This window comes from Mesocricetus auratus, unplaced genomic scaffold (genome assembly GCF_017639785.1).
Source record: "Mesocricetus auratus isolate SY011 unplaced genomic scaffold, BCM_Maur_2.0 Super-Scaffold_2245, whole genome shotgun sequence".
In the NCBI taxonomy this organism is placed as follows: Eukaryota; Metazoa; Chordata; class Mammalia; order Rodentia; family Cricetidae; genus Mesocricetus; species Mesocricetus auratus.
Window position 1 is genome coordinate 45,602,314 of NW_024429180.1, and position 23,517 is coordinate 45,625,830.

The 23,517-nt window shown below is 47.2% G+C and overlaps 1 protein-coding gene, 1 long non-coding RNA gene and 1 other non-coding gene across 3 annotated transcripts; 1 reads left to right on the forward strand and 2 right to left on the reverse strand.

Annotated features, from left to right (window-relative positions):
- Positions 1-6,814: 6,814 nt before the first annotated feature.
- On the reverse strand, positions 6,815-9,571 carry Tpt1 (tumor protein, translationally-controlled 1). The gene is made up of 6 exons (XM_005070954.4): positions 9,413-9,571; positions 9,169-9,242; positions 8,552-8,742; positions 7,993-8,098; positions 7,627-7,743; positions 6,815-7,034 (listed from the first exon to the last, which is right to left on the reverse strand). Exons 1-6 carry the CDS (start codon positions 9,438-9,440, stop codon positions 7,032-7,034), a joined length of 519 nt encoding a protein of 172 aa, XP_005071011.1. The 5' UTR covers positions 9,441-9,571; the 3' UTR covers positions 6,815-7,031.
- LOC121138798 lies at positions 7,101-7,229 on the reverse strand. Its single transcript, XR_005875662.1, has one exon. It is a non-coding gene; the product is annotated as a small nucleolar RNA SNORA31 (small nucleolar RNA).
- A 50-nt stretch (positions 9,572-9,621) lies between the features above and the next one.
- On the forward strand, positions 9,622-22,434 carry LOC121133303. Its single transcript, XR_005870133.1, has 4 exons — positions 9,622-9,999; positions 11,210-11,288; positions 20,839-20,956; positions 21,992-22,434. It is a non-coding gene; the product is annotated as an uncharacterized LOC121133303 (long non-coding RNA).
- The last annotated feature ends 1,083 nt before the right edge of the window (positions 22,435-23,517 follow it).

Sequence of the window (23,517 nt, forward strand, 5' to 3'; positions counted from 1 at the left end):
TTCCGCCCATGTGGCTTTGGTCACTGTGACTTCATCACAGCCTCAGTGACCCTGACCCCCGTCATCCAGCCGCACCACACACCTGTCCACCAAACCGAGTATAAGGTGACTTACCTCCCTACCTGTTGCTTTTGATATCCATTTCCTTATGAAAGTTCCCGTGTCCTGTGAATTTCCCATTAAAATGTATACACAGTGGGCTGACATGGCGCAGTGGTTAAGAACACTGGCTGCTTTCCCAGAGGGCCCGGGTCCGATTCCTGGCACCCACGTGCTGGCTCCCAGCTTCTGTGACTCTGGTCCCAGGATATCCTACACCCTTCTCCGAACTCCATGGGAACTCAGCACATTATAAAACAAAATGCATAACGTGGGTAGGGGGGTGCCCCACGCCTTTAATCCCAGCACTAAGGAGGCAGAGGCAGATGGATATCTTTTGAGTTCAAGGCCAGCCTGGGCTACAGATCTAGTTCTAGGACAGTCAGGGCTGCACAAAGAAACCTTGTCTTGAAAAACAAAAAGCAAAAAAACCAAAACTGAACAAAAAATAAGTAAGTGCACACCTGTAAGCCCAGTACTTGGGAGGCAGAGATAAGAGGACTGACAATTTGAAGCTAGCCTGAGCTACATAGTGAGACGGTGGTGAAAGGAAAAGATGAAGAGAGGAATGGGGGGGGGCACCCGCAAGCCTGTCGATGGTGATGAGCTCAGGTTTGCCGGCAGGGCCTCAGCCACAGCCTGTGATTGTGAGGACAGCTCTCTCTCCTCCATAAAGTCCCTGCTGCTCCACGTGAACCATGCATCCTCCGCCCCCCTCCGTCTATGGAGAGGAAAGGAGCATGTTGAACATGCTTAGCCAAATTTCAGCCTTAGTCACTTTGACTTTTGATAGACAGTGGCAGTTGGCACTACCATTGTGCTCATATTACAGCAGGGCAGTCACCTGACTAAATCTGTCACTCCCCGCCCCTCAGTTTACACCCTTGGGGAGGCATTGGAAGAATGGTTCACTGAGTTGTGGCAGAGAAAGACTAAAACACAACGCACCAAGGTTTGAATTGACATAGCGTCTCGCTTATGTTCACTAGCTACTGACACACATTTCATCTCGGGAGGTAATAAAAAGCATCTGTTTCTTTTTCTTTTTAATTTTCTGTGCAGAAGTTTTCCTCTTTAGCTGGCCAATTTTCACCTTAGACTAAACATGAATTTGTCTATGTTGCTTACATGACAGCTTGGGAGTTCTTAGGGAAAATTCTTTAAATAATGTGCTCAAGGCAAGTGAGGCTACATGTATAGCTGTTTTAGGTGGATGTCCAGAAGACACTAGCTTTTTCTATGACTTTCCAAATCCCTGCTGGTTTCTTTGAGAATTATGTTAAACATTTTTTTTTTTGAGACGGGTTTTTCTGTGGTTCTGGCAGCTCACCACCACCGGGCTGAGAAACAATTTAAATGAGGAAAGATTTTGTTGTTTTGACCCCTCTACCTGGAATAAAAGCATGCACCACTGACCAGATGGTTGTGGCACTCAGCTTTGATCCCATCACTCGGGAGGCAGAGGCAGGCGGATCTCTGAGTTTGAGACCAGCCTGGCCTACAGAGAGAGTTCCAGGACAGCAGCCAGGGCTACTCAGAAAAAACCCTGACTTGAAAAAACAATACACTCGCTGGGCGTTGGTGGCACACGCCTTTAATCCCAGCACTCGGGAGGCAGTGGCAGGCGGGATCTCTGTAAGTTCGAGACCAGCCTAGACTACCAAGCGAGTTCCAGGACAGCCTCCAAAGCCACAGAGAAACCCTGTCTCAAAAAACCAAAAAGAAAAAAGAAAAAGAAAAAGAAAAATCAATACACTCACACACACACAGAGAGGGCGAGAGAGAGAGAGAGAGAGAGAGAGAGAGAGAGAGAGAGAGAGAGAGAGAGAGAGAGAGAGAGAGAGAGAGAGAGAGAGAGAGAGAGAGAGAGGGAGGGAGGGAGGGAGGGACGGAGGGAGGGACGGAGGGAGGGACGGAGGGAGGGACGGAGGGAGGGACGGAGGGAGGGACGGAGGGACGGAGGACGGAGGGACAGAGGGAGGGAGAGAGAGAAAGAGAGAGGGAGAGAGAGAGCTCACTGTTTCACTGGGCTCAATTCCCAGCACACATACAAAACTAACAAAAATTTCTGCATTTGGGGCTGGAGAAATGGCTCAGTGATTAAAAGCACTGTCTGTGCTTCCAAATGACCCAGGTTCAATTCCCAGCACTCATATGGCAGCTCACAACTGTATGTAAAACCACTTATTGGGGATCTGACACCCTCCACACAGATACAATGTAAAACACCAATGCACATTAAAAATAATAAACATTTTTTTTTTGGTATTTCAAGACAGGGTTTCTCTGTATTGTTTTGGAGGCTGTCCTGGAACTCGTTCTGTAGACCAGCTGGCCTCAAATTCACAGAGATCCACTTGCCTCTGCCTCCTGAGTGCTGGGACTAAAGGTGTGCACCACCAACGCCCGGGAATAAACAAATTTTTTTTAAATCCCTGTATTTTATCTGTTGACTAACAGTTGTGACTTCTGTATCCTCTGGGCAGTGCCTCCAGTGAGTCACTGAGTACCTCAGCTTTCATTCTGTTACTTATGACTCACAGACTAAAGCTCTGGTGAGGGGCCTTCTGTGTCCCCTGTGTCCTCAGAGAGGCACAAAGTCTTTCAGGCTGGAGAAGGTAACTGAGGCAACATCATTGAGCAAGCTACCTTGGAGAGATGTTTCCTCTAGGCACATAGTTGACATTTTTTCTAACTGATGCATATTGACCCCTATTAGAACCACATCCTCTCCAGGGTTCTCATGGCCCAGTGAATGAGTTTATTAAATGTCATCCTCCATTATTTGAAATCATGTGTAACAGCAGAAATCCAGTCCGCTTAGGACTGCTGACAGGCACAGGATTGATGCTTATCCGGGCTGCTGGGATATGAGTAGTGGGTGGAGTTGGGGAATTCCCTGGAAAAACTGCCATCATTACCCCTGACCTGCTGGTAGAGATGGCGACCCCAGCAGCTAGCTCAGTCAATGGAAGTCCCGAGTAGTACCTTCTCAAAGGTACTACTCAGGGACTTTTGCTCTAAATAATATGATATATATGTATATATTCTCTCCCGAGTGCTGGGATTAAAGGCGTGCACCACCACCGCCCGGCACCAGAATTGTAATTTATGTAATTCCATATGCTTAAGAAATTAGGGTATTGTGAGTGGTGGTAGTCACACCTCTGATCCCAGCAGAGGCAGGATCTCTGAGTTCAAGGCCAGCCTGGTCTACAGAGCAAGTTCCAGGACAACCAGGGACACATAGAGAAACCCTGTCTAGGAAAAAAAAAAGACTTCCTGTGAAGCCACGGGGAACATGTCACCTATAGATAATGCATGCACAAGGCTGCTAGCACACAGAACTGTGGAATCAGAAGGAACCCAAAGGCACCTCAGGCTCTAACCCTGGACTCCGGAGATTGGGGTAACACCCTTCTTTACCGGGTGTGGCACTGAGCTCACAACAACTTCACAACACAGGGAACTGGCCTCTGTGAACAGCACCCCAATCCCGTGGATAAAACTGTCATCTCTAAGATGGCGGGAAAGGTGACTCAATGGGTGACACCCATGGAAAGAGGACTGCAGTCCATCAGAGTGTGGCTCAAAATGCTGCAGGAAGCTTCCCACGAGTGCTCCACACGGAGAAGCATCCAAGTACTGAAAAGTTTTCAAATAGTTTTCTTAGAGCATCCTGCGTGTGAGTAAGTGGGCCTGAAGAGAATCTACTAACCCAAGAAGTTCTGCCCAGAGGGGCCAGGATGCTGAAAACTGGATTAGTATCTAGCAGTTAGAGAAAGAGGGCTGGGGACTGAAAACTCGGCTCGTTCCTGCCAGCCTTAGTCAGTGTCTTGTTTAGGTATTCTATTGTTGTGTGTGATGGCTATTCTTGGCCGTCAGCTTGACTACACCTGGAACGAACTGCAATCCAGAAATGGAGGGCACCTCTAGGAGATGATTTTTGCTTGGTTTGAAGTGGACGAATCCACTTCTAGTCTAGACTTTGAGCGGGGAAGACACACTTCAATCTAGACCACCTCTCCAGCTGGAAGTCGATAGAAGGACATGGAAGAAGGAAGCTTTCGCTCTTTGCCTGATGGCCCTCATCCTGCCAGCACATCCATTCCATCACTGGCATGAGTCTATTTCAGGATTCCAGCATGTATTACAATAGATGAGACAACCATCCCTGTGGACTGGGGAACTACTGGATTCTTGGACTTTCTGTTCATAGCCAGCTATTGTTGGATTAGCTGGATTGCAGCCTGTAAATCCCAGTAAATCATAAATCATATATATGGTCTGGGACAAACTACACCTCTTTAAAACAGGACAAGTCACAATTTTTTTTTTTTTTTGGTTTTTCGAGACAGGGTTTCTCTGTTTTGTTTTGGAGGCTGTCCTGGAATCGGCTCTGTAGACCAGGCTAGCCTCGAACTCACAGAGATCCACCTGCCTCTGCCTCCCAGTGCTGGGATTAAAGGCGTGCGCCACCAACGCCCGGCCCTGACAAGTCACAATTTGATTCATTCACTAAGACCAGTGGGGAATGTAACAAGGCCCTCAGACCTTAGCACAACTAACTCCATGATGAAACCACCATTCAGGCTGTAAAATGCACCACCAGTGGTGGTGGTGGCGGTGGCGGCGGCGGCGGCGGAGGCAGTGGTGGCGCACGATTTCAATCCCAGCACTCTGGAGGCAGAGGCAGGAGGATCTCTGAGAGTTCAAGCCAGCCTGGTCTACAGAGATAGTCCCAGGACAGCCAGGGCTTTTACACCGAGAAACCCTGTCTGGAAAAACAAAAACAAACAGAAAACCACAGCATGTAGACAGCACCACCTGCCAAAACTAAAACATAGACCTAACCCATCAAAGTCCTTAGGTCTGGGAAAGTCGCTAACCTTTTTGGTTTCTGCAGTTCTGCTAACGTTCTTGTTAAATGAAGTATGTCAACCCACTTTTTTTTTTTTTTTGGTGTGGTTAAAAGCTTACCCTGAGAAAGCCTCAGTGCTATCCTGGCAATCAGAAGACCCAGTGGCTAATAAAGACTTCATTGGCTCAAACCCATGTCTGAGAAGTCTTCTCTGGTAAATACCCCACAACACATTTTAGAAGATGAAGTCATTTACTCTCTTGGCCTGAATGGCTCACTTTCAGACATCCCTGTGGCCAGTCTATATTCAAATGGCACCCTGCAAAGGCTTTCACAGACAATACTGGAAGTCATTTCTCCATCCCATTCTTCTCCATACAGGCAAACAGAGCCCAGGGCCCAGACTGGAAACCTGCCTGTACCAAATGCGACATCAGAAAGATCACGTGGTACACACCCCTCCTGTGCAGAAGAACCCGTGCTTGTTATTCTTGAGTGGCTCTAGCAGTAACTAGAAAATAATAAAGACAACTACCAGGGCTTTATTCATGACTGCAGATATAAAACACAAGGCATAACCAAGTCTGGGCAGTTATACAGAACATAGCAGGTGCAGGGACCATTAGGAAAAATGAGAAAGTTGTCTCCCAAACAAGTTGGGAGCCTGGTATGGTCATGCAAGCCTCAAGGCCTAGCACTAAGAAATTGAAGTTTAAGGACCCATCTCTATAGAGGCTCAAAAAAAAAAAAAAAAAAAAAAAAAACCAGGAAGCCCCAGGGGTTGAAGAAGGAGCCTGTGTTGGTGGTGTGCTTATACAACATAAGCCTTAGATTCAATTTCCAGGACCAAATCAACTCAGCAGTATAGGGCTATAATCACAGGTGGCAGAGCAAGGTTATCCTCAGCTATATGAAGTCAGCCTGGAATGTAAAGAGCTGTTTCAAAAACAGAACAACACCAGGCAATGGTAGCACACGCCTGTAATTTAAGCCCATCACTAGGGAGGCAGAAGCAGGATGATCTGAGTTCCAGAACAGCCAAGGATACACAAAAACTTTAAAAAGCAAAAGGAAAGCCGGGTGTTGGTGGCGCACGCCTTTAATCCCAGCACTTGGGAGGCAGAGGCAGGCGGATCTCTGTGAGTTCAAGGCCAGCCTGGTCTACAAGAGCTAGTTCCAGGACAGCCTCCAAAGCCACAGAGAAACCCTGTCTTGAAAAAAAAAAAAAACAAAAGGAAAAAAATAAACAGAAAAGGATCAGCAAGATCTTTGGTTTCCAACCCTCAAGTCAAAATCCAGCTGCACAGGGATCTGCATTTACACACCATTTCTCAAAATGTACTTTTTAAAGGACCCAAACTTTAATTGTATATACTACTGTTACTTCCAGTTCTCCCCACAAAGCCCCTTAACCTGAAATACATTACCTAGCACAACTAGGTATCAGGTCTTCAAGATTCTTCCACAATTAACAGGGGCCTGAAAATCCACTAACATGTTCAAGGACAATGGCTTCCTAGATACCACAGGTGGCACACTCCTTTAGTCCCACTCAGGTCTAGGGTCCAGGATTGCCAGGGCTAGCAGAAACCATCTCCAAAATCAAAGCCACCTATTTATAAGGGATCCTGCACCCATCCTGGGAGACTTGGCTCTACTTCTGAAATAAGCAGTGTTGTTTCAAGCTAGTTGGTCCTTATGCTTCCAGCAAGCTCTCCGATGAAAGTTAGGGGTCCACTTCACATCTTCCCCTTCACTGCAACTCAGGACTCTTGTAGGCAGTTCCCGTGGCAGCTTTCCTGTAGAGCCAACCACCAGCAAGGCAATCACATTAAACTCAGAGGCATTTGTAAGTGAATTTAAATGCACTTTATTTTCAGACACCTACATGACATGTTCTTTCTTTAAAAAAAAAAAAAAAAGAAAAAGAAAAAAACAATGTCTCCACTCCAAATAAATCATGGTCAAAATAAAAGCTCAAGATGATATCAGTCCCATTTGTCCTTAGTCCTGGTGTTGTATGGATGGTAAGCAGCAGCCTGCTATGCCGAAAGGTAATAGATCCAATTTGTTACTGCAAAACAAGGAGATCGCATTAAGAGCTGCCCTCAGCTTGAACGTACCAACTTTCCTACTGTATACTTGTACTCCCCAATTCAATCTGCACTGCCACAAAGACAGGCAGGAAGCGCGGGGAGCATTTTCTTTCGCATCCTAGTGCAAACCAGAAGAACAACCACAACTGTTCAAGGTCTATCAGTGGATGCAGACTACCCCTACCAAGCCAGCAGCACTCCAACCTGCAGATTCCCCCCATCTCAGACTGTCCCAGAGCTCAGTATAGCAGCTCCAAGCTCACCTTCCACCCAGGCTACTCAAAAGCCTCTGAAACTCAGTTCCTTATAGAAAACCTAGTCAACTCAGGAGAAAAGGAAGCCTGCAGCACAACCTGAAATGGACTTAATCCACTGTGGGCAGAGACAGTTACTCGAGGCCACACTCACTCTCTGCAGTTATTCTACCTCCAGGCCCACTTATGTGGAAGGCACTATTCTCCTTAGGTCCCATAAAGGAGCCTAGACCTCACCACCTACAGGGCTTCTGTAAAACCCACACCTACCATCTGTAGATGGCACAGATCACTCCTCCTTTCAACATATACTTACACATTTTTCCATCTCTAGGCCGTCCTTAAAGAAAATCATGAAAGGAGTCACACCATCTTCACGGTAGTCCAGGAGAGCCACCATGCCATCTGGATTCATGTTCTCACCAATAAAAAACTTAAAACAAGTAACAAATACCTAGAATTAGACTGCTACATACTCACAAACACAAAACCACAAAACAGGAAATTCAAGCCAACTTTTTGGCAAGTAAAAGCCCTGTGTGTTAGCACACACCTTTAATCTCAGCACTCAGGAGGCAGAGAAGGGTTCAAGTCTCAATGAAAAGTCCAACTTATGCAGTGAGTTCCAAGTCAGGGCCATGTGCAGACATAACAAATCCCTCCCATCCCTACAGTTATTTACCTGGTAGTTATTGAAATTAGCAAGGATGTGCTTAATTTGCTCTGCAGCTCCAGTCATAAAAGGCTTTACTCTTTCAGGTTTCTGTTCTTCAAGTTTGCCTTTGAGTCTAAAACAATAAATTTCAACACGTCATTAAAACATTGAATTTTCAGCGGATCTCTGAGTTTGAGGCCAGCCTGGTCTACAGAGGGAGTTCCTGGACAGCCTCCAAAACAATAGAGAAACCCTGAATTTTTTCCCAGTAAAGTAAAAGAATACAAGCCTCAACCTACAAACAAAAAGGTTACTGGCTATGAGCAAAACAATGATACACTACACTAGGTGGCATAAGACACTCTAGTTGTAAGCATATTAACTCTCAAACGGTTTGTTCTTCAAAGTCAAAGCTGGACTGACTTACTCCAGTATGCTCACTTTACTGAAAAGCAGCCACCATTGTATAACCCAATATCATATAATATTGAGAAAGGTTCTCCTTTCAAATCCTTTATAACCAAGGAAGGTGACAAAAGTCTTCTAGGACCCTGACCACCAAAACAGAGTGTTTTATCTCACTTACGACTTCATGTAATCTTTGATGTACTTTTTGTAGGCCTCTTTTGTGAAGCTGGTTTCTTGTAAGTGGTGGTTCATGACAATGTCAACACCGGTGACTACTGTGCTTTCGGTACCTTCGCCCTCTGGGCCTTCAGCTGAAGCATTCCCACCAATGAGCGAGTCATCGATGTTACCTTCTGTTCTACTGACCATCTACGTTAAGAAAAAAAAAACCTTATTGCAAAAAGTCCACCTCCAACTTATCTTCTACACTTCAGCAACGATCTGTCAGTTCCCTGGATCACCTCAACCCAACAAAAAAGAACCATTGCCCCGACCGAAAACTGTGGTCACTCTAACAAACGGAGAAGTTGTGCGCTCTCGGATCGCCACGGGTTAAGCGCACACAGCGCCAAGATATGTTAAACGGAGACAATGTGTCCCCGATCGCCCGGAAGGAGGATGGGCGCTGAGTTCGCGGACCTATTTCCAGGCTCGGCTCCGCCTCCACTTTTCTAGAAAAACCCAAGGCCGGAAAGAGCGTCTCCTCCGCCTGGAGGCGGCTGGGAGGATTGCACGAGCTCCAGCGGAGGAGCCGCAAGCCCAGCCCGCCCAGCCTCCCCGCGGCGCCCCGCTCACCTTGCCCTCCACCTCCAGGCACAGCCCGTCCGCGGTCTCCCGTATCTTGTAGATGTCGGAGAACAGCTCGTCATCTGAGGGAGAGGACAGGGAGCCCCCGGTCACCGGGCGAAGGCCCGCCATTTCCCGCGCCGGCTGGGCGCACGCGGCGGCTCCCGGCCCAAGCTCGGCGCTCGCGCCCCGGCCTCCCCCGAGCCCACCCGCACCCATCCGCACCCAGACCCGCGGGGCAGCCGGCACTCACGGCTGATGATGTCCCGGTAGATGATCATGGTGGCGGCTGGGGACAGCGGCGCTAGCCTGACAGCGCGGAGCGAGCGCGGTGCAGCCGGAGCGGCGCTCGGGGGGAAGGGGGAGCGGGCGGAAAAGGCCGACTCGGGCGCTCCCCAACCTCATATAGAGGGCACGTTCCTCTACGTCATCGCCCGCTGCGCCCCCGGAAGTGCCGCAAGCGGTGACGTGGCACGCAGAGCAGCGCGGGGGCGTGGCCACGTCACGGCCACACCAGGGAGGGCGGCGGGCATCCGGGGACTCGGCTGGGACACAATGCCTTGTTCCCTTGGGTGGGGCCTGCCGGGACAGGGAGGGACGCGCGGCCAGGGCACGGCCTCCCGCGTGAGTCACCTCTCGGGGGTGGCCCTGGGGCAGCTGCACCCGCCCCCTGCCTCGCCGCGCAGCTCGAGTCCCCACCCCTTTCTCGGAAAGAAAATGTCAGCGGAATTAGTCGCCTGCTGCCCGGCGCCGCAGAACCTGCGGGACTACGGGGACAGTGCAGGGCTGGCGTCCCGGGGCCCCGGCATCTGGCCCACGGCTGTCCACGGCCCTCACCGGGTTTGCGATTGCGAAGGGAGGGGTGTGTCGCGGGCCCTTTGGTCTCTCCTCTGGGTTCCGGGTGTCAAAGCCAGCGGGGGTCTCAGCTGTTTTGGTCTCCAATGACGTCCTTTGTTAGAACCAAGTTCTGTCTTGTCACTTTTATCCATGGTGCTTCAGGGTTAAACAGAACAAAAAAGAACTTGCCTGGGTGACTTGGAGAGTTTTTACATCCATTAGGAAGTACAGCAAACAAAAATGCACGTTTTCAGTCTGGTCGTTCAGGTAAACGTGTTTGACAGGATGAAATCACAAAGTTTCTTCCATTCCAGATTTGGTTGTAGTCTGTTGTGTGCCTAGTGTTGGGAATTTTCCCACTGGCCCCACTTAAGGACGGCACAGCCAGTCCTGCCTGCCCTAGTAGCAAACTTCAGACTAGTAAGAATGTCAAAGGAGCAGAGTTACACATTAACAAATTGTCATAAATATAGTGATAATACATTCTTATTGCTAAAGATCAGGATAAAACTGGAAGGATGAAATCAAAACAGCCACTTAAAAAATGGGATCCCCCAAGAAGGTGGAGTGGCTTTAAAAGCCACAAGGTAACTGGAAGTAAAAAGGGGTAAAAGGGGTAAAAGGGACCAGAAAACATGGATATATATAAAATCGTTTGGTGGTCAGTGAATTTGCATTGTCAAAACACAATTATTTCTGGGCTATGTGGATTATTAGTTATATAGACATTATCCCAGGCATTTAACCTTTTCAAGTTATTAAAAAACATACTGACATAAACCTCAAACATTATTCTCTAGTTTTTTCTGTTTTCTCCAGTTTTATGCCCAAGTAAAAGTATTTTTTCACATCATTAAAAGACAAAACAAACAAAAACCCACCATGGTGAAAATGCTGACTATTCCAAAGTGAACTAAGCTGAAATCTTTTTTTTTTCTTTTCTGAGACAGGGTTTCTCTGTGGCTTTGGAGGCTGTCCTGGAACTCCCTTGGTAGTCCAGGCTGCTCTCGAACTCACAGAGATCCACATGCCTCTGCCTCCCGAGTGCTGAGACTAAAGGTGTGAGCGCCACCAAACCCCCGACTTCCTATTTGCTCTTGGCTCTTTTTTTTTCCCTCTGGTCTCCTCTTGGAATTCCCTATTCTTTCTCCCTAGCTTTTCCTTGGGGTGCATCATCTACTAACAACCTATATTATGTTGTTTCCCCTTCCAGGTGGCAGACACACTAGAGAGGCAGAGATTTGCTCTCAGCCTGTCCCCAGTGCCTGGAACAGTGCCTAGTTAGGAAGCCAGTAAGTGACTTAAATGAATGAACTTGAGACCAAGACTAATAATAGCAAGCGGCAGCGAACTCAAGCCGTGTTCTAGCGTGGCACCCTGGGAGGTTGTCCTGGTGGAGAATCAGATTTTTCAAATTCCTGTACAGCCAGAAACTATACAGTGTAACGGGCCAGAAAAGCCTGATTTAACACACAGCTGTACATAAAGGAAGCTGACATGTTGCTGTGTGTGGTGGTGGACACATTTGATCCCAGTACTTGGGAAGGCAGAGACAGGTAGATGTGAGTCTGAAGCCAGCCAGCCTGGTCTACATAGCGAGTTCTAGGCCAGCCAGGGCTATATAATGAGACTTTCTCTAATACAAAAGCATGGCTGTAAACGTACATGTATCTTTGCAGAGGTACACCCCAAAGTCTGGAAGGACATGCGTGAGGAGATAACGTTGGGTGATTAGGGAGACGGCTGGGCTGGGGAAAAAGGAGAGAAGTCCTGATTGCAGCATCCGGTTGTCAAAGCTGCCTTTTCCATAAGTACTAAACAACAGCGCAAAGGATGGAGGGAACACTGGGGGAGCACTGGGGGAGCACTGGGGGAGTACTGGGGGGAGCACTAGGACTACCAGGTGGAGACAATTTATAAGAAAACTTCACTAAATAAGGGCCACTGAGGGCTGGAAGGTTTTTCCTGTCTGAACTGTAGCTGAGAGGAAATGAATTTTCTCATGCCTGCAAAAACAAGGGGTATGCGAGGAGAATCCAGCACTATTTTAAGCTGGAAAATTAACTCCTAAATTACTATGCTAAAAATGGCTACAAGCCCTTCTTAGGGGGTAGTGAAGACTGGAAGGCTGAATGCTTGTCACCTTGCTGCAGGAGAAACCTAACTTATCTTGTGGACTCCATTCTCTCAATAAAGAGTAGTCCCAAGTGGGACGTTACCCTGTGCCTTGCCTGGGAGCGGCTCTTGTTTCTCTGCTTCTTTCTTTCTCTTTTTTCTTTTCTTTTCTTTTTTTTTGAGACGGTTTCTCTGTAGGTTTGGAGACTGTCCTGGAACTCTCTCTTTTTTGTTGTTTGTTTGTTTGTTTTTTGAGACAGGGTTTCTCTGTGTAGCTTTGGAGCCTACCCTGGCTGGCCTGGAACTCACAGAGATCTGAACTCTCTTTGAAGACAAGGCTGACCTTGAACTCACGGAGATCTGCCTGCTTCTGCCTCCCGAGTGCTGGGATTAAAGGCGTATACTGCCACTGCCCAGCAACAGCTCTCGTTTCTATAAGCACAACTTCCTTAAAAAAAAAATTAGTGAAGTAATCTGTGCAAACCAAAGATGCAAATGAGATAATAGGAAGCCAAAAAAGGCTGTAAGTCTTTTTTTGTCTTTTTGATTGTTTTTTTTTTGTTGTTGTTGTTATTTGTCAGGGTTTCTCTGTGTAGCCCTGGCTGCCCTGGAACTGGATCTGTAGACCAGGCTGGCTTTGAACTCACAGAGCTCCACCTGCCTCAGCCTCCTGAGTGCTGGGATTAAAGGGGTGCACCGCCACAGCCCAGCAGGTGTCAGTGAGTCTTAATCACTAGAGATGGGCTCTAGATTTGAATGGGAGTTAGTAGACGAACAGAGAGAGGAATATAATTCATTATGGGTCATTATCAGAATGGAGCTTGGTGGCACAGGTGGAGATGGTCCTGGAACTCACTCTCTAGACCAGGCTGGCCTCAAACTCACAGAGATCCACCTGCCTCTGCCTCCCGAGTGCTGGGATTAAAGGCGTGCACCACCACTGCCCGGCGGGGGCAGTCCTCTTACTTCAGGCTCCCGAGTATTGAAATTATAGGCCTAAACCACAGCCTTTGGAATGCTGGGATTACAGGCATAAACAACCATGCTAGCTGCTTGTTTATTTATTTGTTTGTTTGTTTAGATAATCTCTCTAAACTGCCCACACTGTCCTTAAATACTGGCTTCAGACCTGGCAGTAACTAGGCATGTACCACCATTCCTGACTAAGGGCTAAGATTTGTTCCATCTTTTGAGACTGTGTAGTACACATTATATAGGTGAAATTGACATGCACTGCCCAAGCCCAGGAGAACCGGCTCTGGAAATGGGGTGTGTACCTTGCTGTGGAACAATCTTTTTGTTCACTAGGAATATCCGTTACTCTCACTAATAAATAGCTGGCGGCCCATCGCTAGGCAAGATTTTTGGGGAGAGAGGATGATGGGAGGAGGAAGAGTCACAAGAGTCTCAGGAGTCTCAAAGAGACATAGATGAAGCAAGAGATGTAACAGCTAGTTAGTAACAAGCCTAAGCTAGTAGCCAATCATTTATACTTAATAAGTCCCTGTATGGTTCTTTGGGGAGCCAGCTGGCTGGACAGAGCTGACTAGTGGTCCTGAGGAAAAATTCCACTTCCATGACCTGGATTTCAGATCTATAGCTGTTTGTCTCAAAGTGTCCTGCAAGGCTGTTTGTCTAGGTTTGGACTGCCCACCTAACTGGGTGACAGAGAGGGGACAGAATAGCAAAACGCCTGAGGTAAAAACATCTTGTCCAGCAGGGAGTTGGTGGCACATGCCTTGAGTCCCAGCACTTGAGAGGCAGAAGCAGGTGGATCTCTGAGTTTGAGGCCAGCCTGATCTACAGAGCGAGTTCCAGGACAGGCAAAAAACAAACATCTTGTCCTTGGCCTGGAGGTGGTGGTGCACACTTAACCCCAGCACATGTGAGGCAGAGGCAGGTGGATCTCTGAGTTTGAGGCCAGCCTGGTCTACAAAGTGAGTTTCAGGACAGTCTGAAAAAACTAAAACAAACAACCAAGCCAAACTAAACAAACAAAAAACCATCGTGTCCTTCAAATGAGCAGGAGCAGGACAATACCTACTTCCTACAAAGGCTGCTGTTTATTGCATGGTGTAAGAGTCAGGCAATGGAAAAGCAAAGCAGACTTTCAGCCACAGAGGGAAGGCTCAACTGCACATTCCCACATATCCCAACTGCTGGAGAATACAATTTGATAATTATATCTATATCTGTTACTCTTTGTTCTTTTACTTGGAAACCTCACCTGACGGGCTCTGTGTTCTGTCAGGATTCTCTATAGGGAACTCCAGCAGGGCTTCCCCAACATCTGGATGCTTTGAGTACCTGAGTACCTGTCTGTCTGTCTATCTCTGTATCTATCTAATCGGTCAGCCTGTCTGCATCTCTGTCTAACATATCATCTGTCTATTATCCATCTCACTAGCTACTTACTCTGTCACTGTAGCTTGCTATATACTTAGAGCTCACCCTCTCGAATCTGAAACTGGATAATTATAGCTCATTCTCAGACAGTTCAGGACAGACAGTGTCTCCTTCTGTAGCCCAGACTGTGCTGCAATCCTCCTGTCTCCGCATCCTAACTATTGACATTTCAGACAAATTCCATGGCTGCTTTCTTAGTAGTGATCTCAAATTGCTAATACTTAACCAATGACCATGTTGGGATCTTTGAGGAGTGTAGTGCCTGTATCCCTCATTGCCATTTGGGTTCTAGAGCAATTGAGCTAGAAGAGCAAGTTGTCAGCAGGTAGAGACTGCCATGTCACCATTATTGATTACAAGGGGCAGGCTAAAGATCAGAGGCTCTTTTTCTCTATTGACAAATGACCCCCTAATATTTCTTTATTTTACTTTGTTTTTCAAGACAGCGTTCTTCTGTAAAACATCCCTGGGACTCACTCTGTAGATCAGGCTGGCCTTGAACTCAGAGATCTGCCTGCCTCTATCTCTCAAATGCCGGGATTAAAGGCGAGCGCCACCATCACCCAGCTTCCTAATATTTCTTAATACTTAACTCCTATATGAGGCAGATGCACCTATAAACCTTCCCACACAGAAAGGAGAGAAGAGAAACTGGGCCACAGCTTACAGGTGTCTCCTTTGTCCTTACAAACTGACAAATGAGACAAAGAGCCCTTGTGAAAGGAAGACTTCCACATTTTACCCCTAGGACCTAGTGGGAGCCTCCGGGTTCAGTTTCTAGCACCAGCAAACAACAGACAAAAAGAACAGAAAAGAAAAACACAATGCAATCTACCAACTCATTTAATTAGGGTTTGAATTAGATTGCTGGTGGGAGGAGACCGGAGGGATGGGTCAGAGGTTTAGAGCGTTTGTTCCTCTGTCACATGACCCAGGTTCAGTTGGCAACACCCACAAAAGGTGCTCACAGCTGCCTGTGACTCAGTTCAGTTTCCCTGGGCACCTGAACTTACACGGTGCACATAAACTCACAGGCACACACATATATGTAAATAAAAATCCATCCCTATCCCTGTGAGTGAACATGCCCTTTGGAGCAAGCACTCAGTGTTTTGTCCTGTGGAGAAATCGCTACTCAGGAAAGCAAGAATTAGCAGCCAACTGCCTCCTTAAAACTCCTTTGTAAAGGGCAGCGCAGTGGTGGCGCACACCTTTAATGCCAGTGCTCGGTAGGCAGAGGTAGGAGGATCTCTGTGAGTTTGAGGCCAGCTGTAAAGCAACACGACCTGAAGCATCGAGAGGGCTACATTTCTACAGCTTCTTCCCTCTCCATGCAACGCTGCCCATTCCTTCAATAGGATGATTTTCCAGAGCATTGTACTGGAAGCACTGTGAGAAAATACTTCCTGGGTACAGAATGCAGGAAGGCCTGGAGACACAGGCACAGGGTAAAGGCCACCCCTTGTCATCAAATATGAGGACCTGACCTTGACTCTTGGAAGCCCACATGGTAGAGGAGAACCACAGGTGTCCTCCACCCCAGTGTTGCGACCCACGCATGCCCCCACACATCGAAAGAAACAAATGTCATTTTTGTTCTTGGTTTTTTGAGACAGGATTTCTCTGTGTAGTTTTGTAGACCAGGCTGGCCTTGAACTCACAGAGATCTCCCTGCTTCTGCCTCCCAAGTGTTGGGATTAAAGGCATGTGCCCCCACCACCCGGTTAACAAATATAAGTTTAAAAAAATTTTTTTTGGTTTTACGAGACAGGGTTTCTCTGTATTGTTTTGGAGGCTGTCGGTCCAGCCCAGCCTCGAACTCACAGAGATCCGCCTGCCTCTGCCTCCCGAGTGCTGGGATTAAAGGCGTGCGCCACCAACGCCCGGCTACAAATATAATTTAAAGAGAAAAGAGCAGCAATACTTCACAGCTGGGTAGCTCTTAGAAGGCATTTATTTGACCAAGAGAAGACCCTTTAGATGCTGGGCATTTCCTAAGTACTTACTGACATATTCTTTTTTTTTTTTCTTTTTGTTTTTGTCTGTTTGCTTTTGACACAGGGTTTCCCTGTGTAGCTCTGGCTGTCCTGGAACTCCTCTATAGACCACGCTGACCTTAAACTCACAGAGAGCCACCTGCCTTTGCCTCTCAAGTGCTAGGATTAAAGGTGCCACCATGCCAGGCCCTAGGATGATTTTTATTCTGTAGGGATATTGGAGCCTACAGCCAAGAGAGTATTGTGACAGGGGATAAATGCTATTTTCTTAACATCACAGTCTGTTCCCTTACTTCTTCAGACTGTGTCGTGGTTCTGTTCACTGGCGTCAGATTCACCCAGCAGCCATGGCTACTCTTGAGTGCCCTGTGGCAGAACACTGCAGAGATGAAGGGACTAAGTCTCTCCCAGGCCAGCACACAAAGGATAGTCACGTGTTGGCATCACTCATCCACTTGAGAGCGGGCAAGCCAATGAGTCAGATCTAATTACATTTCATGCTTGATTAGCAAGTGAGTGGAAAGGACTGAAATTCTAGCTTGATGTGTCAATGTGTGCCTGTTTCCATGGACAAGCATTAGATGGTGCTCCAGAGTGCAAGCTGACCAGAATGGATAGATACAATTTTTGAGTTGTAAACTTAAATGGATTTTGTTAAGTTTTAAAAATTAAAACTTTCACCGGGCGGTGATGGCACACACGTTTAATTCCAGCACTCCGGGGAGTCAGAGGCAGGCGGATCTCTGTGAATTCGAGACTAGCCTGGTCTACAAGAGCTAATTCCAGGGCAGCCTCCAAACCCTGTCTCAAAACCAAAATTAAAAAAAAAAAAACTTTCTCTTTTTTGCATGTGTGTGTGTTTAGAAACAGGGTTTCTCTGTGGAGCTTTGGAGCTTGTCCGGGCACTTACTCTGTAGACCAGGCTGGCCTCAAACTCACAGAGATCCACCTGCTTCTGCTTCCCAAGTGCTGAGATTAAAGGTGTGCACCACCAACACCCGACTTTCTTTTTTGCTTTGTTTTGTCTTTTTTTTGAGACAGATTTTTCTACTTAGTCCTGGCTGACCTGGGACTCACTCTGTACACCAGGCTGGCCTCCAAATCAGAGACCCACCTGCCTTTGCCTCCCAAAGGCTGGGAATAAAAGGTAAAAGGTATTTACCCCCATGCTGGGTCAACTTAAAACTTTCTAAATAAGCTGGCCAGTGGTAGTATATACTTTTAATCCCAATACTCTGGAGGCAGAGGCAGAAGGATCTCTGTGAGTTAGAGGCAAGCCTGGTCTACAAAGCAAGTTCCAGAACAGTCAGGGCTAGACTGTTACATGGCAAAATAAATAAATACATACAAAACATTTCTTTCTTTCTTCTTCTTCTTCTTCTTTTTGTTTTTGTTTTTGTTTTGTGACAGGGTTTCTCTGTGTTGTTTTGGAGGCTGTCCTGGAACTTGCTCTGTACACCAGGCTGGCCTTGAACTCACAGAGATTTGCCTGCCTCTGCCTCCCAAGTGCTGGAATTAAAGATGTGCGCCACCAACGTCTGGCCAAGGCTGTGGATTCTTAATCTACGATCTTCTCCTTTTCTTTTCCACTAATGCCCAAGTGAAAGAATGACGATCATGTGGCCCATCTCTGACCTGTCTGGATATGTGGTTCATGCCCCTGTGTTGTGTGGATTTCCGGCAATGATTTCCTGCTAGATTCAGAAGTTCAAGAAGACTCAGATTTGGGTCTTGGATAGGTTGGATTTTCCATTAAGAGGCCTGCCATGTCTGGCTTTGGCTCTTCCTTGATTTAAAATTTTTGTTTTGTTATTTATTTATTTATTTATTTATTTATTTATTTATTTATTTATTTATTTATGACAGTGTTCTGCCTGCATGTATGCTTGCACACCAGAAGACACCAGATCTCATTATAGATGGTTGTGAGCCACCATGGTTGCTGGGAATTGAACTCAGGACTTCTGGAAAAACAGCGAGTGCTTTTCATCTCTGAGATATCTCTCCAGTCCCACCCCTTTTTTTTTCAAGACAGTATTTCTCTGTGTAACAGCCCTGGCTATCCTGGAATTCAGTTTGTAGATCAGGCTGGCCTCCAACTCACAGAGATTCAACTGCCTCTGCCTCCCAAGTGCTGGGATTAAAGTAGTGTGCTGCCACATCAGGCTAAAACTTGATTTTAAATTTTTGATAGCATCAAGTTAGACCACACTGGGTTCAACTTCAAGTCTCCCTTCCTCCATTACTGACTAAAGCATAATTAATCTCCCAACTCCTCCCTCTGTTTCTATGGTAGCAGCATCTCCTCCCACTGTTTCTATGACAGCATCTGCCCTTGGATTTCCTGGCTCTGCTTCCCTCCCCCTCACAGGGACCTTCTCTTTCTTAACTTTTTTCTAACATTGATTTCCTTTTTTTTTTTTTTTTTTTTTTTTTTTTTTTTGGTTTTTCGAGACAGGGTTTCTCTGTGTCTTTGGAGGCTGTCCTGGAACTCACTTTGTAGACCAGGCTGGCCTCGAACTCACAGAGATCCGCCTGTCTCTGCCTCCCGAGTGCTGGGATTAAAGGCGTGCGCCACCAACGCCCGGGTCTAACATTGATTTCTTTAGTATGTGTGTGTGGTGAGAGGGAGGGAGAGAGGGAGCGAGGGAGGGAGGGAAAGAGATAGATAGATAGATAGATAGATAGATAGATAGATAGATAGATAGATACAGAGAGAGAGAGAGTAAGTACCTGCTACACGCCGGGCGGTGGTGGCGCACGCCTTTAATCCCAGCACTCGGGAGGCAGAGGCAGGCGGATCTCTGTGAGTTCGAGGCCAGCCTGGTCTACAAAATGAGTTCCAGGACAGCCTCCAAAGACACAGAGAAACCCTGTCTCGAAAAACCAAAAAAAAAAAAAAAAAAGTACCTGCTACCCATGGTGTTCACGTGGAGGTCAGAGGACAACTACTTTTGGGAATCAATTTCCTCTTTCTTTGGGGTTTCAAATGCCCAAGCCACGCTCAGTGTTTCTCTCTTTATGACTGCTGATGTAGAACTCTCAGATGCCTCTTTAGCACCATGTCGGCCTGCACGCTGCCATGCTCCCTCCATGATGATAATGCAATGAACCTCTGAAACTGTAAGCCAGGCCCAGTTAAATGCCATGGCCATGGTGTCTCTTCACAGCAATAGAACAGTGACTAAGGCCAGGCAGGCATGATGGCACATGGCTTTCACTCAGGAGGCAGAGGCAGACATATCTGAGTTCAAGGCTAGCCTGTTACAGGAGAGCCAGAGCTTTCTTGGGTGGGAGGACACTGACTAAGTCAGTACTCAATTCAAGTGTTTTTGTTTATTTGTTTTTTTCAGGACAGGGTTTCTCTGTGACTTTGGAGCTGTCCTGGAACTAGCTCTTGTAGACAAGGCTGGTCTCGAACTCACAGAGATCCGCCTGCCTCTGCCTCTCGAGTGCTGGGATTAAAGGCATATGACACCACGCCCAGCCAGTTTAGTTGTTAACTTCTCAGAGATCTCTTTGGTTTTCTCTACTAGTGACGCTTGTGACATGTCCCACTGTCAACACTCCTTGGCTTAAGTCTCCTGACTCAAGTTATCAGAGGCAATCTCAAGTAGACTGCTGCCTTAGTGCGTTGTGTGTTTTGATCCTTGTATCTGGGCAGGTAGAGTCCTTTAAAACCTGGCACACAGGACTGAAGAGCCGGCTTAGTGGTTAAGAGCACTTGTTGCTCTTTCAGAGGCCTCTGGCTTGGTTACCAGCACACACATGCTGGCTCAGAGTCAACTCCAGTTCCAGGGGATCCAACACTCCTCACCTCCTTGGGCACACATGGTGCACACACATGCAGGCAAAACACTCACGTACAAACAAATCCAAAAGATGTTTTTAAAAGCCTGGTGCATGAGAGCTAGGGTAGCTAGTTACTTGTGATAAAGCACTTCCCAGCACTGGGAATGGTGGCACTCACCTTTAATCCCAGCGCTCCTGAGTAGAGGCTGGCCAGTTCCTTGAGTTCCAGGCCAGCCTGGGCTACAAATTGAGTTCCAGGACAAAACAAAAACACAACAAAACCCAAATAAACTAAACACTTCCCAGCATGCCCCAAAGTTCTAGTTTGATGCTTAGAACCACTCAGAGACATTGAACCTTAGTACCTAAAACACAAAGCAACACATAACAATCATGGCCTGAATGAGTTTTAGGATAATCCTAAAACCACGTTCTTCTCACAGGGGGAGGAATTCAGGCGAGTAGGCAACAGAGAATGTAAAGTATTGTTAGCCCAGTCCAGAAGTGACTGACCTTCATTCAATGTGCCCAGCAGGACACTCTTGTGGGAAGACTCCCCTCGTGGAACCTGATTTTGTCAATCCTGTATCACTTTTGAGAGTGTGGAAAGAAACCACCCTTCAAACCGCCCACACATTTGTGCACACAAGGTAAGTTTCTATGTGCTGATATGCATCCCTGAACCTAGTTTAAGAATCCCTGCATCAGCATAGTTATTAAAAGCTTCACACAAATGACTGGACGTACACAGCAGAAAGTAGTGAGATGAGTGTCTCTTGGGGCATCATACTGTGCAAGTTTAAAACAGGAGCTCCAGCCGGGCGTTGGTGTCGCATGCCTTTAATCCCAGCACTTGGGAGGCAGAGGCAGGCAGATCTCTGTGAGTTCGAGGGCAGCCTGGTCTACAAGAGCTAGTTCCAGGACAGCCTCCAAAGCCACAGAGAAACCCTGTCTCGAAAAACCAAAACAAAAAACAAAAAACAAACAAACAAAAAAACCAGGAACTCTGAGTCACACTGTGACAAAGAGTAGTCTCCTCTTCCCTGGCCTGGGAGGTCAAGAAGGAATGGGCACACAGGCTTAGCCTTAACTCAACTCTGGGCTGTTTAACATACTGACACATAGTGGTCTGTTTCTGACTGATGAGTGACAGGTGTGCCCTGCTTCCCTTTTGCTTTTTCTGGCTAATACTTTTTTCCCCACCCCACCCCCATTCTTGTGGAAGCACATGTACACACCTGTGCTTGTGGAGCTCAGAGACCAGCCTCAGATATCATTCTTCACAAGCCACTGACCTTGGTTTTTTGAATATACATATATTGAGGTAGGCTCTCTCTATGTAGCCCTAGATGTTCTGGAACTCTCTAGGTAGGTCAGGCTGGCTTTGAACTCACAGAGATTTGCCTGCGTCTTTGTTGGAGTACTGAGATTAAAGGCATTTGTCATCATACCCAACTTCAATTTTGAGGCAATTTCTCACATTGGCCTGGAGATCACCAAGTAGTTCAGGCTGGCTGGCCAGCGAGCCTCAGGAATCCTTCTGCCTGTCTTCCCAGCACTAGAATTACAAGTATACACCACTGTACATCTTTTTTTTTTCTATGTGGGGTCCTGGGAATTTAACTCAGGTCCTTGCACTTACATGGCAAGCACTTTACTCACTGAGCTGTTTTCCTGTTCCACAGAATCAGTCCTTAAAAGTGCTCTTTATCCTCTTGATTGTTCTGGCACGAGGTTGGACTGCAAGGAGTCAGGAGCACACATGTTCCATCTGTGGGTCTGCGTACAAGACAGCTGTGTTCTGGGCCTTTGTTCTCTGTGGGGAGCCCGTGGCTGACTAAAGAACTGCTCCGCAGGGTGAACACGTCATGGAACACACTGCTTTTAAAAGACAAGTTTCTGAGTCAGGTATGGGCCTCATGCACTTGTTGTGCTGAGGCAGGAGGATTGCTGTGAATTTGAGGCCAGCCTAGATGGTGTAGGGAGTTCGAACTCATGGTCCCCCCACCTTCACATCCCTAGTGCCGGGATAGCAAGTGTCACCATACCCTGTTTGCAGAAAGTGTCACCATATCCTGTTTGCAGAACTTTTGAAGCATTTTTTTTTGTTTTTTGTTTTTTGTTTTGTTTTTTCGAGACAGGGTTTCTCTGTATTGTTTTGGAAGCTGTCCTGGAACTCGCTTTGTAGACCAGGCTGGCCTCGAACTCACAGAGATCCGCCTGCCTCTGCCTCCCGAGTGCTGGGATTAAAGGCGTGCGCCACCACCGCCCGACTGCATTTGTGTTTTTTGCATATGTATATGTGTGTGGCTTGTGGGCATATGTGTATGTATGGGTGTTCACATGTATGTGGGTTTTTGTTGATGTTGGGGATGTTTTCCCCTGGATTATACTCCACTTTGTTAGAGGGGGTCCCCCTATTACATAGTTCTGGCTTGCCTGTAGCCCACTCTGTAGACCAGGCTAACCTCAAACTCATAGAGAGCCACCTGCCCCTGCCTCCTGAGTGCCGGGATTACAAACAGCTATCAAGCCTTCTTGCCTTTTACCTGGATTCTGGGGATCTGAACCCTGAACCTTATGGCTGGGGGATAAGTGCTCTATCCACGAAGCCATCTTCCCCGTTCCCTGAATGGTATCAACTTGGGAACAAAACTCTTCACTTCCATTCGTGGGTCAGCACAGATTCTGAGTTTATGTCAACCAGGCAAGGAGGCTGGGCTTGCGAGGAGTTGCTAGACACCCCCACCTGTGGCACAGCTCGCTCTGCCCTGTCCAAAGCAGGCAGCTGCTGCTCAGAGAGAGGCGAGCTTTGTCAGCTATGGCTCCTTCTCAGCGAAGACTATTAGGGGTTTCTTTGGTTTTGATATTCTAAAGTTCACAGTAATATGTGTAACTGTCACTTTCCCTCATTTCTCCCCTTTGGCCCTCCTAGGCCCATTAGTTGAGGTCCTCTGCCTCCTTAATTCCAGGAAATTAAGTTATTCTCCACACTGAGTCACTCCCTGGCCACAAGTCACCGGATGTCAACAGCGCCTCCTTGTGGGCTCTGCTCACACACCGCCCTCTCCTCTCCCCATCTCTCTCCTACTCCCAAACCTTAGAGCTTGGTCCTCGAAACTCTTATCTCGGCAGAGCATCATCACTTCTTGCTCTCTCTCTCTCTCTCTCTCTCTCTTCTCTCTCTCTCTCTCTCTCTCTCTCTCTCTCT